The 15,171-nt window shown below is 40.8% G+C and overlaps 1 protein-coding gene across 8 annotated transcripts in view; it reads left to right on the top strand.

Moving 5' to 3' along the window:
* Nucleotides 1-15,171, top strand: part of WDSUB1 (WD repeat, sterile alpha motif and U-box domain containing 1) — a 145,931-nt gene that overhangs the window by 33,936 nt on the left and 96,824 nt on the right. For 6 of the 8 annotated variants that reach the window (XR_003857346.1, XM_029605552.1, XM_029605551.1 and 3 more), the window contains exons 1-5: nucleotides 7,695-7,749; nucleotides 7,871-8,292; nucleotides 13,363-13,547; nucleotides 13,711-13,803; nucleotides 14,576-14,669. Coding sequence is in view for 7 of the 8 variants with exons in the window: in XM_029605552.1 (XP_029461412.1) it covers nucleotides 7,895-8,292; nucleotides 13,363-13,547; nucleotides 13,711-13,803; nucleotides 14,576-14,669 (770 nt within the window). In the remaining variant the exon portion in view is untranslated. Of the gene's footprint in view, nucleotides 1-7,694; nucleotides 7,750-7,870; nucleotides 8,293-12,279; nucleotides 13,011-13,362; nucleotides 13,548-13,710; nucleotides 13,804-14,575; nucleotides 14,670-15,171 lie in introns of those variants that run through there. The other 2 variants (XM_029605556.1, XM_029605557.1) reach the window with 2 other exon arrangements.

Raw genomic sequence — 15,171 nt, 5'->3', positions numbered from 1 at the left:
AAGGAGCCCAACGCCGGAGCAAGCAGTGAATATACGAACTCCGCCGGCACCAATTGTACACAAATCAAAACACTCTAGCCGATATGGCTTAAAGCGAAGACATCAATCCCCACAATTATCCCGCTCGACCTCTCATGATTCTACACCATGTCGTTCAGATACTTCCCCCATCATCGAGGGGATCCAGACCAAAACATAGGAGACGGTCACCAGCAAGGGATAGGGTTCAGGTGGGATCCGTACCGACCCATCATAAAAAAGTTACACAAAAAGATACAGCGTGGGACGTTAGCCCCTCTACTTCCATCTCTTCTAAGAGTAAACCTACTAGAACTTCCTCACATAGACCAGTTATACAGCTTACGTTTTCTAATGCATCCACGTCTTCAAGCACCTCTTCTAAAATGGCAGAAGATAAAACTCACAAGCCACGCGACGTCTCAGCTGTATTACCTCAGCCAATCCCGGGGGAGCCGAGACCACATCATTCACCAAAACAAACGGGTCGATCGGTAATGCCTCCTAAAACGAAAGAGGCTTTTTGGCAGCTGTCTCAGTCTCTAGCAGGTTTCTATGAAACCTTGGAAGCATCATTCAAAATGACTAATCAACCATCTGTAAGTTCTAGAGAACAGAGTGTTCGTCTTTCTAGACAACCATCTGTAGAACCATCTTCATCACCGATACCAGATCGACCAAATTCTCCAGTTGCAAAATAAGACACACCTGTAGATTCCACATCTCCAGACACATCTCCTTCATCCTCTATGGGGTTCCCTTCGGACCCGCAGGAACAACCGCAGGAACCATACTCTCCGCCAGAAGACCTTTCATACCCAAAATTCTTAGAAAAGTTGGGTACCATCTTACACTTAAAGAGGTACAAAAGGAATCAGATCCTAGATCAGAGACCTTGGGTCTTCTCAAAATATTTGATGTCCCAAGAGAGAACCCACATCTCTACCACAAGAGGTACTCCATAGTGTTCTACAAAAATCCTGGGAAATCACTCACTTTCTCACGGAAAACTGACATTAAATTTCGTATGCGAAAAACATCGCCATACATTATGCCACAATCACCCAATGCTTCAATTGTGGTAGAATCGGTGATGCAACGCTTCAAAAAATCAAAAACACATACTACATACTCACCGACCAAAGATAAGATACTTGGATGAATGTGGGAGAAAAATGTACCAGAATGCAATGTTGAACGCCAGAATTATGCACCACCAATTTTATATGGTACAGTACTTATACGAATGTATTCAGGCCACGAAGGGTATGCTCTCCTCGACAGCAGACCAGACTCCACTGCCGCTCCATGATATGGAGGAGTGTTCCCGAAACCTCCTCCGTTCAGTGTACGAAGGATTTGAAACATCGTCTAGGGCGTCGGCAACAGCCATAGCAGCCCGTAGGATGGCATGGCTGCGATCGAGCACAATCAGAGAGGATTTACACGAAAAATTGGCAAATCTCCCGTGTGCAGGGGAAAACCTGTTCGGCAATCGTTTTCAAGAGACGGTGGGCAAATTAAAGGACGAAGCTCTAGCAGTGCAATCCTTACAATCACAACCTGCCTACTCAAACACACGACGTTACTTCACATCTCATCGCCACTCCTCATATACCCGTAGATCATATAGGTCTTACCAATCTTTTTGTCCACAAACATACCTGTCTTATCAACACCCACAACAACAACAACATGCCCCTCTTCAACGCAGGGGCAAACCATGAAACCAGAGACAAACAAATCAGCAACCAGCAACTGCAGTGAAAACAACTCCGTCTTTTTAATCATACAGCCACCACCACAACACTTAACGCCACTGGGAAGAATCCACTCTTGCCTACCAGTTTGGGAGCAAATAACTTCCGATCAATGGGTTTTGGAAATAGTACGTCAGGGTTACCAGCTTCAATTTACTACAAAACCCGCTTTACCCCATCTTCCCACACTAAAGATTCAGAGGTCTCAGTCACAACTAGCAGAAGAAATTGCTCTCCTGAACAAACAGGCCATTGCACTGATTTCCCCAAAAACCCAGAACTTGGGGTTTTATTCCCCATATTTCCTTATACCCAAGAAATCAGGTGGCCTCCGCCCTATCCTGGATCTTCGAGAGCTCAACAAATTCCTGACCAAAGAAAAATTCAAGATGGTATCCTTGAAGTCAATCCTACCTCTAATTCAACCCAACGACTGGATGTGCTCCATCAATCTGAAGGATGCATACATGCACATTCCAATCCATCCATCCTCTTGGCGTTACCTATGTTTTCGGTACAAGCATCAGCATTACCAATACAAGGTTCTCCCTTTTGGACTGTCGGCTGCACCCAGGGTGTTCACCAAATGCATGGTAGTGGTGGTGACTTATCTCAGACAACAGGGTATGACAATCTTTTCATATCTGGACGATTGGTTAATAATAGCCTTGACTCCGGACATATTGATCGACCGACGGGTGATACAGTGCTTACAAGAATTAGGGCTAGTGATCAATTTTCAAAAATCACATCTGCAACCAACACAAAAACTGCAGTTTATAGGAGCATGCCTGGATACCACTCGGAACAGAGCATACCTCCCAACGGAACGAATAACACAACTACATCAACTTCTTTATCTCTTGAACAACACTCAAAGACCTTCATTGAGGCAAGTTCTAGTAGTCTTAGGTCACATGGTGGCAGCCAATTTCACGGTTCCCAATACCTAACTACACATGAGACTTCTACAGTGGGGACTGAAACGACAATGGAAGCAACACTCAGAACTGTTAACACAGAAAATATCGCTGACAGCCAAAATGAGGAAGGACATAGCATGGTAGCTCTCACACTCCACCCTTTCCAAGGGAGCACTATTCAGTCCCCCTCCTCACAATGCAGTCCTAACCACAGATGCGTCTCACAAAGGTTGGGGAGCACATCTCGAGATCTATGAAACACAAGGTTTTTATGGACAATCGCAGAGCAGACCCTACAGATAAATTTATTAGAACTTAGAGCGATTCAAAAGGCATTACAAGTTTTTCAAGACTACCTCAAGGGTCGCAGAGTCATGATCTACATGGACAATCAAGTAGTGATGTTTTACATCAACAAACAAGGAGGGTCCGGTTCATGGTCCCTCTGCAAAGAGACATTGATCATCTTCGAGCATGTTCATCAATATTGCATACATTTGCAAGCGACTTACCTTCCAGGAGTAGCGAACACAAGAGCGGACAGATTAAGTTGAATCTTTCACCCTCACGAATGGACGCTCAAAGCAAAGATAGCCCAAAACATATTCAAACAATGGGGAACACCTGCGATAGATCTCTTTGCAACAGAGATCAACGCTCAAGTCCAAAGTTCTGCTCGATACGTCCCAGCCCGCTCAGTCGCTGAGGACGCCTTCCTCATTCTCTGGACGACCGGCCTCCTTTATGCCTTTCCTCCAATCCCACTTATAACAAGGACAATTCAAAAGTGCATAGCAGACAAAACTCAAATGATACTAATAGCTCTACCCTGGCCCAGGCAACCATGGTACAGTTTCCTTCTCCGGCTATCTCTCGAAGACCCAATACTTCTACCGAACCATCCAGATCTCCTACTCCAGGATCAAGGGACACTTCTACACCCGTTACACTCATCCCTCCATTTGACAGCATGGAGGTTGAACGGCTCCTTTTAACAGAGCAAGGAGTTTCCGCTTCGACACAATTTATTTTGTTAGAATCCAGAAAACTCTCAACGAGAAGAAATTACAACTACAAATGGAAACGATATTCTACTTGGTACATATCCAGGGGCGTACCACCATTGGACTGTCCACCGGAAACACTCATGGATTATCTTCATACACTGTACACCTGGACTAGCTACATCTTCCATTAGAGTTCATCTCAGTGCCATAGGGGCATATCATAGGCCGATAAATGATATCCCTATATCCAATCACCCTTTACTATCTCCTTTCATCAAGGGATTAACGCACCTTCGTCCTCCAATTTCAAAACCTCCCGTTCCGTGGAATCTCAACATAGTTCTTGAACAACTCATGCTTTTCCCGTTCGAACCTCTGGATTCTGCACACATAAAGTACTTTACTTGGAAAGTAGTATTTCTAGTAGCGGTAACATCAGCTCGACGAGTCAGTGAATTGCAAGCCTTAGTCCATTATCCTCCATACTTGCAGTTCTATCATCAAAAGGTAGTTCTCAGAACTCACCCATCCTTCTTACCGAAAGTGGTTTCTCAGTTCCATCTCAATCAAACCATAGAACTACCAATCTTTTTCCCTAAACCTCACTCCAATGATAGGGAAAAATTGCTCCACACGCTAGATTATAAAAGAGCGCTAGCTTACTACAAAGAAAGAACAAAATCGGATTCCCAGGCTTCTCAACTATTTGTATCTTTCGACCCGAAAGCACCTGGACTTCCAGTAACCAAACGTACCATCTCTAGCTGGATAGTACAATGCATACAATTTTGCTATGACAAGCAGAAATTACATCTATCTTCTATTCCCAAAGCTCACCAAGTCAGAGCAGTGGTGGCTTCATTGGCACACCTTCGAAATGTACAACCCATAGACATTTGTAAGGCAGCTACATGGTCATCACTCTATACCTTCACATCTCATTACTGCCTTGATCAACAAGCAACCACGGATGCGAAGATAGAGAGTGCAGGATTGCTTGCCCTATCTTCCTGTCCACGGTGACTACCACACTTCTTAAGATCACGTTCAACCATACATATAACAACTAATGTGATTGGGAGCTTGGGACTCCCATGACAGCATGGCTAATTCAGCCCTGCTATCAATGGGAAAAAGCAAGTTTGCTTACCGTAAACGGTGTTTCCGTAGATAGCAGGATGAATTAGCCATGCTGACCCGCCCTCCTCCCTGGCAGTCACCGTCTCTTCGACTCAACTACAGCTTAATCACAGACTGAGGAGAATGTTACTTTCCTGCGGGGAACACACGCGCAGCTGCAGAGACTAAAAACCAAACTTCTGCTTAGAAAAGCTCCGCCTCCCGGACCTGATTGACAGATCCCATGACAGCATGGCTAATTCATCCTGCTATCTACGGAAACACCGTTTACGGTAAGCAAACTTGCTTTTACAGCAATACTTTTTTTGTTAACCAATTTCATTCTTCTTGCTCCAGGTATAGTGAAATAAAATTGTGTTGTATTTATATTAGTTTCTGGTTCCTGAGACACATACATGCATACCATCATCCTTTAACCTACAAGGAGAGAACATATTTTTGTTTTTGGCGTCCTAGCCTTCTTCATGTATAGTTGGAGCTTTGGCAGGGTGGAATTACCCATTACTCAAGTTAACCCACTGAGTGTTTGGAATGCAGGAAAAAGTGGTAGGGCTTTTTCCCCCATTGTGTCCAAGTTATCACAGGTACACAGGAGAACATTTAAATAACTCCTCACACTATATTCCTTGACACCCTGACTGAAAGGAGCTCCTGTGTTGTCCTGAGTTACAAGGTCACACAAAACATGAAGTTAATATTTTGAATGCTGAAAGAAGGTTGATGTAGTTGTACCTTTCTAGAGACTTGACTCACTAAGAGATAAAGATTATGTATTGCTAATTTATGTGCATCATTCCTGAGAGTGTAAAGGTGGCTCCTGAGCCTACACCCAAAGAAAATTGTCAAATGTTTTGCTTATGTATGGAGATGACTATCCTTAACCAATAAGCCTTGATGCTTTTAATGCAACTACAACATTGCTTCCCGCTTAGACAGCTAGAAGACAGAAATAAAGAACAGCGTGCAGGGGGTAACTTGGTGTAGCAGTTACTACCCTTAACAGATGCTCCCCGCTTAAGACAGCCGGGGGGGAAAAGAGGAATTGGATTTAGACAACTGAGGGCCTTGGCTTCTAAGGTCAGGGATACTTATACACAAACATAAGGGAAAAAAGCACAGGCCTGCTTCTTCAGCCAAGGCCTAAAGGAAATGAAAAAAGTGTGCATGGCGGTCATTTGCTGGTGCAGCAGTTACTACCCTTAGCAAAAAGCTTGGAGATTACTATCTTTAACAGATAAGCCCTGATGCTTTAAATGCAACTGAAACATTGCTCCCTGCTTCAACGGCAGGGGGAAAAGGGGAATTGGATTCAGACAACAACCAAGAGGGCCCTGACTTCTACGGTCTGGGGTACTGACATGCAGACATAAGGGAAAAAGCACAGGACTGCTTCTATGGCCAGGTTCATAAGCAACACAATCAAGTAACACAGAATTTTCAAGAAGCTCATCACCCAGTAAAAAATGTTACTAGCTGAAAGGTTTATGGGTATCGTAAGGTTTGAGGATAACTGTATAGAACAACAGTTGCCCTTAAGAGATATTTGGGAGTAAACTGCACAGAGTGGCAGTTACTACCTTAAGCTTGCTGGGCAGATTGGGGGGGCCCGAAACCCGGGGGGGGCAGACAAAGGGGTTGTAAAAAAACCCAAAAAACTCAAACCCACCCCAACTCTTCAAATTTAATTCACTGCAATCCTCCCAAGACTTACCGAAAGTCCCTTTGGGGGGTGGGGCTGAAACTCGTGGGGGGCAGACGGGGGGGGGGGGGGTGTTGTAAAAAAAACAAACCAAAAACAACAAACCAAAGCAAACCCCCCAAACCTACCCCAACCCTTCAAATTTAATTAATTGCAACCCTCCCGACCCCCCCCCCCCCAAGACTTACCAAAAGTCTATGGGGGGGGAGGCAGACGGGGTGGTTGTAAAAAACAAAACAAAACCCAAACCCACCCCAACCCTTCAAATTTAATTCATTGCAACCCTCCCGACCCCCCCCCCCCCAAGACTTACCGAAAGTCCCGGGGGGGGGGGGGTTTGTAAAAAACAAACAAAACAAAACCCACCCCAACCCTTCAAATTTAATTTATTGCAACCCTCCAAGACTTACCGAAAGTAAGAGCAGATGGGGGGGGGCAGACGGGGTGGTTGTAAAAAACAATACAAAACACAAACCCATCCCAACCCTTCAAATTTAATTCATTGCAACCCTCCCGACCCAAGACTTACCGAAAGTCCCGGGGGGGGCAATGTTGTAAAAAAAACCCAACAAAACCCCAAACCTACTCCAACCCTTCAAATTGAATTAATTGCAACCCTACCGACCCTCCCATAGACTTATCGAAAGACTATGGGGGGGCGGCAGACGGGGGGGTTGTAAAAAACAAAACAAAAAAAACAAAACAAAACCCACCCCAACCCTTCAAATTTAATTTATTGCAACCCTCCAAGACTTACCGAGTCCCGGGGGGGGATTGTAAAAAAAAAAAAACCAACAACAAAAAACCCCAAACCCACCCCAACTCTTCAAATTTAATTCTTTGCGATCCCCCAAACAAACGTGCCGAAACTCCCTGGTGGTCCAGCGGGGGTCCCGGCAGCGATCTCCCGCTCTCGGGCCGTCGGCTGCCAGCAATCAAAATGGCGCCGATGGCCCTTTGCCCTTACCGTGTGACAGGCTATCGGTGCCATTGGCCGGCCTCTGTCACATGGTAGGAGCAATGGATGGTCCGCCCCGGCCGTCCTTTGCTCCTACCATGTGACAGAGGCCGGCCAATGGCACCGATAGCCTGTCACACGGTAAGGGCAAAGGGCCATCGGCGCCATTTTGATTGCTGGCAGCCGACGGCCCGAGAGCGGGAGATCGCTGCCGGGACCCCCGCTGGACCACCAGGGAGTTTCGGCACGTTTCTTTTGGGGGTGGGGGACTCGGGAGGTTGCAAGGAATGAAATTTGAAGGATTGGGGTGGGTTTTGGGATTTTCTTTGGTTTTTTACATGTCCTTTTTGATATTTTAATTACAGGTGATTTTGTTTATATTTGGCACCATGGTCACACTCATTCACACCTTAGCAGATCACAGTGATGATGTCAACTGTTGTGCTTTCTCTTCATCTTATTTGGCATCCTGCTCCATGGACAAAATGGTCCGCATATATTCATTAAGCGATTTCACGGAACTTCCATATTCACCATTAAAAGGTCATACTTATGCCGTCCATTGCTGCTGCTTCTCTTCTTCAGGAGAAATTTTAGCTTCTTGTTCCACAGATGGGACAACTATATTATGGAATACGCACTCTGGACAGATATTAGCAACACTAGAACAGCCTGGTGGAAGTCCTGTAAGAGTTTGCAAATTTTCACCAGATTCTACATATTTGGCTTCAGGTGCAGCTGATGGAACTATAGTTTTATGGAATGTTCAATCACTGACATTTCATAGGTGAGTTAACATATGTATGAAAAATATTATATTATAAATGTAATCTTCAAATTAAATGTTATAGAGAAAACATTAGACATTTGGTTGGGATGAACTGAGTTCCTTCACCACTCTTAAACCACCCATCTTTACTGTTAAAACTGATGAGGAATCAAGAGAAATGGATCAGGGAAGAAAAGTAGATTGCTCAGAACCAGCTACAGTACTTTACCCATTGCTATGCTGTTAACTCATTAAAAAAAAAATGCTGAAAGTAACAGAGTTCATTTTGAAAGTAAAAATGTCATGTGGTTGTGTAGGTTTCCTGTTTCCTAGCCTAGACCACCATAGCTGTGAATAGAAGTTGGCCATTAGCTTCTTTAAACCAACAAATGAAATCCAGACCTGTAAATCCTATAAATGGCAGGTGCTGCAAACTAAGAGGCTGATGTATTAAAGTGTGAAATTAATTCGCAAAAGGGGGCTTCATGTGGAAAAAATGCACAAAACACCTTGAAATGTGCAAAATCTCAAAATTTGGCTTTTTTCATGCAAAATCACTTTGAAAAATCATGTTGCACTTCTCCCTTCCCAAATAGTAAACTTTCACAAACGTTTACTAAAATTCTGAGTCGGTGAACTGCTGTGATGCAATATCATACAGAGCAGCACATTAATTCAAAATTCAGTGAAAACCAGTACATGAATGACTTTCCAGGCCATTTATTAAAAAAAAATGAGATATAGTTTTCTTCAGCTATCTCAGAGCTCAGGTTCTTACCCAAGTTTTCTACTTGGCTCATTTGCATGGGCAGAAAGATTGCGCATATCGGAGGCCGCTAATCTGTAGGAAATCCCTCAGACTAGTTGATCGGCCACTTAGTGTCCCTTGCTGAATTCTTCAACAATGACCCTGAAACATAAAACTGTACCACACTGGTACTTATATGCAGCAGAGAGCAATATCAGAAGATAATGTCTGTTGAGCCAAAGGTGAGGACATGGCACAATACAGCAAAGGCAAATATCTTATATGCATTTCCAAGTAATAAAAAATGGAATGAAGAACTGAAGAAAAAAATATTATTGATATAAAATGGAATAAATAAGAAGTATTTTGATGTTTTTATAACTATTCCACTAGTGTTAAGGTTCCATGGCTTTTACTTCACAGAGCAAATATTTCTTTTTATAATATATGTGTGATTTATAAACACTCTATGAAAAAGTGTATTTTGCAACCGTCATATATTTGCACAGTATGCTTGTTGGCTTATATAAGCCTGTAGAGCGCTGGGCTTGTCTAATCATAGGTTGCTAAAACACTTAATATGCACCATCTAGGGCTATATCGTAAGTGCAGACACTGTATAATGTGAAATGATTAATGAATGCACTTATCTTGATCCACTTAAAGAGTTCTTATATGAGACCAAACGGCTAATTTGGTCTCATATAAGAACTCTAATTCTTTTCCACGCAGAATCACTCTGACAGTTCGTTGTCCCCTGGAGTTCCCTGAAGAAGGAGTTATAGACTCCGAAACACTGTGGTGTCGGAGGACATACTTCAGGACTGTACACACTATCTACTGTTATGTGGATCAAGATAAGTGCATTCATTAGTCATTTCACATTATACAGTGTCTGCATATTAAGTGTTTTAGCAACCTATGATTAGACAAGCCCAGCGCTCTACGGCTTATATAAGCCAACAAGCATACTGTGGCAATATATGACAGTTGCAAAATACACTTCTTCATAGAGTTCTTCATACAGCTGAATCTATTATGTTGTGATTTGTTTCTATTTTTCAAGCTTTAGTTTGGGTCATTTTTTGTGATTTATAAACACAACAGCATCAGAAAGAATCCACAATTGAACTCCTGTATGTTATAGGTTTTCGGTACTCCAGTTGTCTCTTGTAATTTTGGATGCTTTGGTCTCCTTATAAAATTCATTTAATGAAAAAATGTACTGAATCAACCTTCTGGCTGAAGAAATCTTTATTCTAGCATTATTGTTATGTGTCACGTTTCAACACTAATGCACATCTGTAGCAATGGAAAAATTTGACCATCTTTATTTAAAACATCTACAAATACTACAGTCAACCAGACATTCCACTGTGACACCACTTTCCTCCAAGCAATTTTTTAGTGAGTTTTCTCACCTGAATTGTACTGTTTGTGATCATTATGATGGTGATTCATGCTTGGGTATGATCAGCAGAGATGTGTTGATGATTTTGAGGTTATTGTACTTCCATGAGTTTAAAGCAAAGCTCTGGCTGAACCTGGTGAGTATGAATTTACTATCTGTAGGATACTATGATACCTCTAATGTTAGGTCGGCCTAACCTATTATGTACCTACATCTGTAATTCTATAATGAGATCTTTTTTCCTATAAAATGTTTTTAAGCATGATATGTCTGGGGTTGTTTTTTTTTAGGGGGGGAGAGGGAATTTATTTTTGGGTCCAAGAGTTTCCTCTTCCATCTTAGGGTTTCTGGTTCAGCGGAAATGGGCCTGTACTGGGACTACAGTATCATGGGGCTTTGTTCTTCATTTTCAAACATAGGGCCCTATTTACTGTTTTTTCACATTCTGTTTCTATGGGAAAATGCTTTGTAAATTACCCCAATAGATTGTAGCTAGTTTGTACATTATTGCTTCATCAAATGATACTAAATTCTGCTTCCATAGCAGTATATCAATCTAATGAACTCTTTACATCAGGTATTTAGAGGTTTCCATACTACAAAAAGCTGTACACAACGTACCTGATTATTCACAAATTTCAATTACGTTTGCAAACCACCCATAGCCAATAGTAGTTTAAGAAGAAGTTGGATATGTTGGACAAAGAGTATTGAGAATATTAATTGTAATTTAAAAAAAAAATTTTAAAAGAGAAAAGTAGGACCAGTCCAGTAGCTCAGATGGCATTTGCTGTGCACTAAAAAAGGAACTTCCACTCAAAAATCAAGTTTATATAACATGTCTGGAATTCATATATATATATGAGGAGTCTAGACTCAAGCATTTGATAAGCATTGAAGGGAAATATGAGGGATTGTCTCATAAAAGGTACACCCCTATTTTTTAAAGAAAACAAGTTGTTGAATTGTGAAGACAAGTTTTCAGTTTCATTTCAAACACATATGAGATATTAAGAGAAACAAGAAGACAAAGTTTAATGAGGACTGTTTGAAGATTATAGGAAGGATGGAGGTTTTTGATCGATGATTATAACAAATTATGACATACTAACTTCATGCAACAAGGTCTGTCTATATCTCTGAGGTGGTTTCCTCCCATCTCATATATATATATATATATATATATATATATATATATATATATATATATATATATATATATATATATATATATATATGAATTGCAGACATGTTATATACACTTGATTTTTGAGTGGAAGTTTCTTTTTTGATATATATTATTTTTTCTTTCACTGGCCCATTTTTTGGTTTGAAAGTGCTGTGCACTACCATGTGGAAGATCCCCTGTTAGATCATTTTTAGCTGGGACTGAATATAATGAGCAGGCTATATTCACAGGCCTCGAGAAGGGAGTCATAGACCTTGCTTAAGGGTGACACCAAGTTGCTAGTTCAGGGCCCATAATTGTAGGGTTCCAGGGCTGTCAGTGCAATGATTGTGTATGTTTAGGATAAGGAAGGAGAGCTTATAAAACTAGAGCAAAATCCCCAGATAATTGAGAATGAAGGTTCATCATGTTAGATCCTAGCCCTGGTTCTGATTATGCTAGAGGAGCAGAAGAGAATTGCCGTAATAAATTTTAAAATTTATTTAAATTTTGAAATTTAAATACATTTCACCCTACAACCCCCCAGCCAAATTTACACACTACCCCCCCCCAGCCAAATCCACACCCCCCCAGCCAAATTTACACGCTACCCCCCCCCCCCCCCCCCCCCCAGCCAAATCCACACACCTCTCATCCACCAAAGATCGAGCCTTCTCGACAGCGCCAACTATCTGGAACGCCATGCCCCCTGACCTTAGACAAGAGCCTTGCATACTGACATTCAGAAAGAAACTCAAGACTTGGCTATTTCTACAAGCCTTCCCTGATCTATGATCTCCCCATCTACAATAACTCGCCATGGTCCTCTAATCGATGTACCCCAACCCTGACATGGCATTTGACCCGATATCCATTAGTTCTGTGATCTATGACCTGATACTATTTAGTCATGAATATACAATATTATTATAGTCCTGAGTATATGACATTATTTATATATTTGATAGTATTCAGTCCTGAGTACTTGTTGTTATTATTATAGTCCTGGGTATATGACCTGATTTTATTTAATTCTAAGTTACTCATGCCTCTGAGTCTTCCTCCTCCCAGTTCGAGTGCCCCTGTTTGTTGTAACTTTTCACTTTTCGCCTTATTGTTTATGTTGATGTTAATGTTATTGCCCCATTGTTTCTTGTAAACCGATATGATATGATTGGTATCATGAAGGTCGACATAAAAAAGCACTAAATAAAAAATAAATTAAAAGAAAAGTTGAGTAATAATTTTTAACATATTGAATGGGAATCTGAATTTGATGGCACTTGTTCCCTTTACCGCTTCATTTTCTTTATCACTGCCATTTTAACCTTCCATCTAGGGCAGCCATCGCAGTAACAGTCCTTTGGACAAGAGTTATGGACCATGGTTCTCTCCAGAAACTGGCACAAGTAAGCCCTTGAGCCATCCAGTAAGGTTTGCTGTTGATCAGAAGTAGAGGAAGGTGTGAGATATTGCCTGCAATATCCTCAGCTGTGGCCACAGATGATACATCCTTTTTTGGCCCTAAGGCAGTACCAATTTTACAAATGGAAATGTCATCCTGATTACTCGGCCTTCCTGAATCCAACATTTATTCTATATATGAGCACATTTCTGTTTGTTTTATTGACTTGGTGCCCGTTCAGGACTTGTTTTTTCATAAGTAATGGACCATACAGGATGCTTTATTGATGATTAGAACCTTTTTTAAATATTCCACTTCTAAAAGCTTAGTTTTATTCTGTTGATTTTTTATCCTAGATCTGGTTCCGTTAAGGATGGTTCTTTGGTAGCCTGTGCATTTTCTCCTGTTGGAAATATTTTTGTCACTGGATCATCCTGTGGAGACTTGACAGTATGGGATAATAACATGAGATGCTTATATAATGAGAAGGCACATGATCTTGGAGTCACCAGCTGTGATTTTTCTTCACAGCCAGTTACTGGTTGGTTGCCTTAACATTTAAGAGTATTGAATAAATATCCTAGCCAGACAAAACTATCAGGCCATACACTTATGATTCAGATTGGCCTGAAACAGATATTATACACCTTTATTATACTCTCATTAAAACTTTTAATGTTTCAAAATGTCTTGATTTTTATCAGATGGAGAACAGGGCTCAGATTGTTTTCGACTGGCATCTTGTGGTCAGGACAACCAAGTCAAGTTATGGGTTTTATCATTTAATTCTATCACAGGTATGTTTGCCTTAGAATGATGAGATGATATTGAAAACTATTAGAAAGGAGCTAAAAAATCCATCTGAACTCCTCCCTGAAATCTGGGGGTTTATCTGTTTACAATCACAGATCATGATAAGATCCATGGAAATTGGAAAAAAATGTCATATTCACCAATATAATTGAAGCTGTCATTATTAAAGAATGAAAAATGTTGTGTGCAACTTCATGAAGTGAAGAAATGTTTATTTGATCAGTGAAAGAAAAGAAAGTACTTTCTTCTGGTTGCAATGTACCACTGCCAATTCTTCTCTCTTGCCCATTTCTACTTACTATTTGATGTCCATGCAAGAGGCTAGTGTCCCTTTTCTGAAAGGGACGACTACAGCTGGCTGATGGGATCATTGGGAAAGAGATTCTTTGATCCAGTCAGGGAAGATTTTCTGGGTTCTTCCCAAATATATTTCTGGCCTTGAAAGTTGACAGATAGGTACACAGATTTGTAGATAGTAATTTGTAGCATGATTATAGGTAAGCTTAGTTGTTTACTTGCTTTTCAGTTCTTTTCATGCTGTGAACATTTAAGGAGCCTTTTTTTTAAATACATATACATGCTACTACATCAGTGTAATATCACTTTTATATTAGATTTGGTTTAAGAATTACTACACATTTTCATAGATAAGCTTCATGAACACCAATTAAACTACTGTAACCATTTTGACTAATTATTTCTTATGGTTTACACTTGTTCCTCATTTTGAACTTTATCTTTAATCACTTTTTGTAGGTTTTGAAATGAAATTTAAATGTACATTATGTGGACACTCTGCCCCAGTTCTGTCTTGTGCATTCTCATTTGATGGTCGGATTTTAGTATCGGGGTAAGCAGTGTCATTTCATTTTATTTTGTGAGTAAAATAATGGATTTTCTAGAGTGTTTAGATACGATACATAAAAATAAAGGTCTTGATGGTTGTTAATACATTTGTGCCTAGCTTTCCAGAGTTATTTGAGACTAAAGGGATAAGTGGTATTGGATATGGGTTAGACATGTCTGTGAGTATTTAACTCATTAGTCTATTTTATATATGAAGAATATTTTTAAACGGTTTATTTTAAACCACACAGAACAAAGTAGGTTCATCCACACATTATTCACAGCAAATACATACTTCCCAGTTCATACCAGTACCCCAAATCATATTGATAATGCCAAATAAACATTTTACCTTTACATACTTTACACACCCCATCCTTTCTGCACTTAAGAACACGCTTCAAGCCCTCTACACTCCCAATAAGGCCCCCAATCGCTTTCATAAATGTCCATTTTATCCTTTAATTGGAACGTAAGCTTTTTCATCCAAGCAATTTCTGTAACTT

Source organism: Rhinatrema bivittatum, chromosome 6 (genome assembly GCF_901001135.1).
Source record: "Rhinatrema bivittatum chromosome 6, aRhiBiv1.1, whole genome shotgun sequence".
Classification (NCBI taxonomy): Eukaryota; Metazoa; Chordata; class Amphibia; order Gymnophiona; family Rhinatrematidae; genus Rhinatrema; species Rhinatrema bivittatum.
Note: the sequence above shows the minus strand (reverse complement) of the source record. Positions and strands in the feature narration are given on the sequence as shown.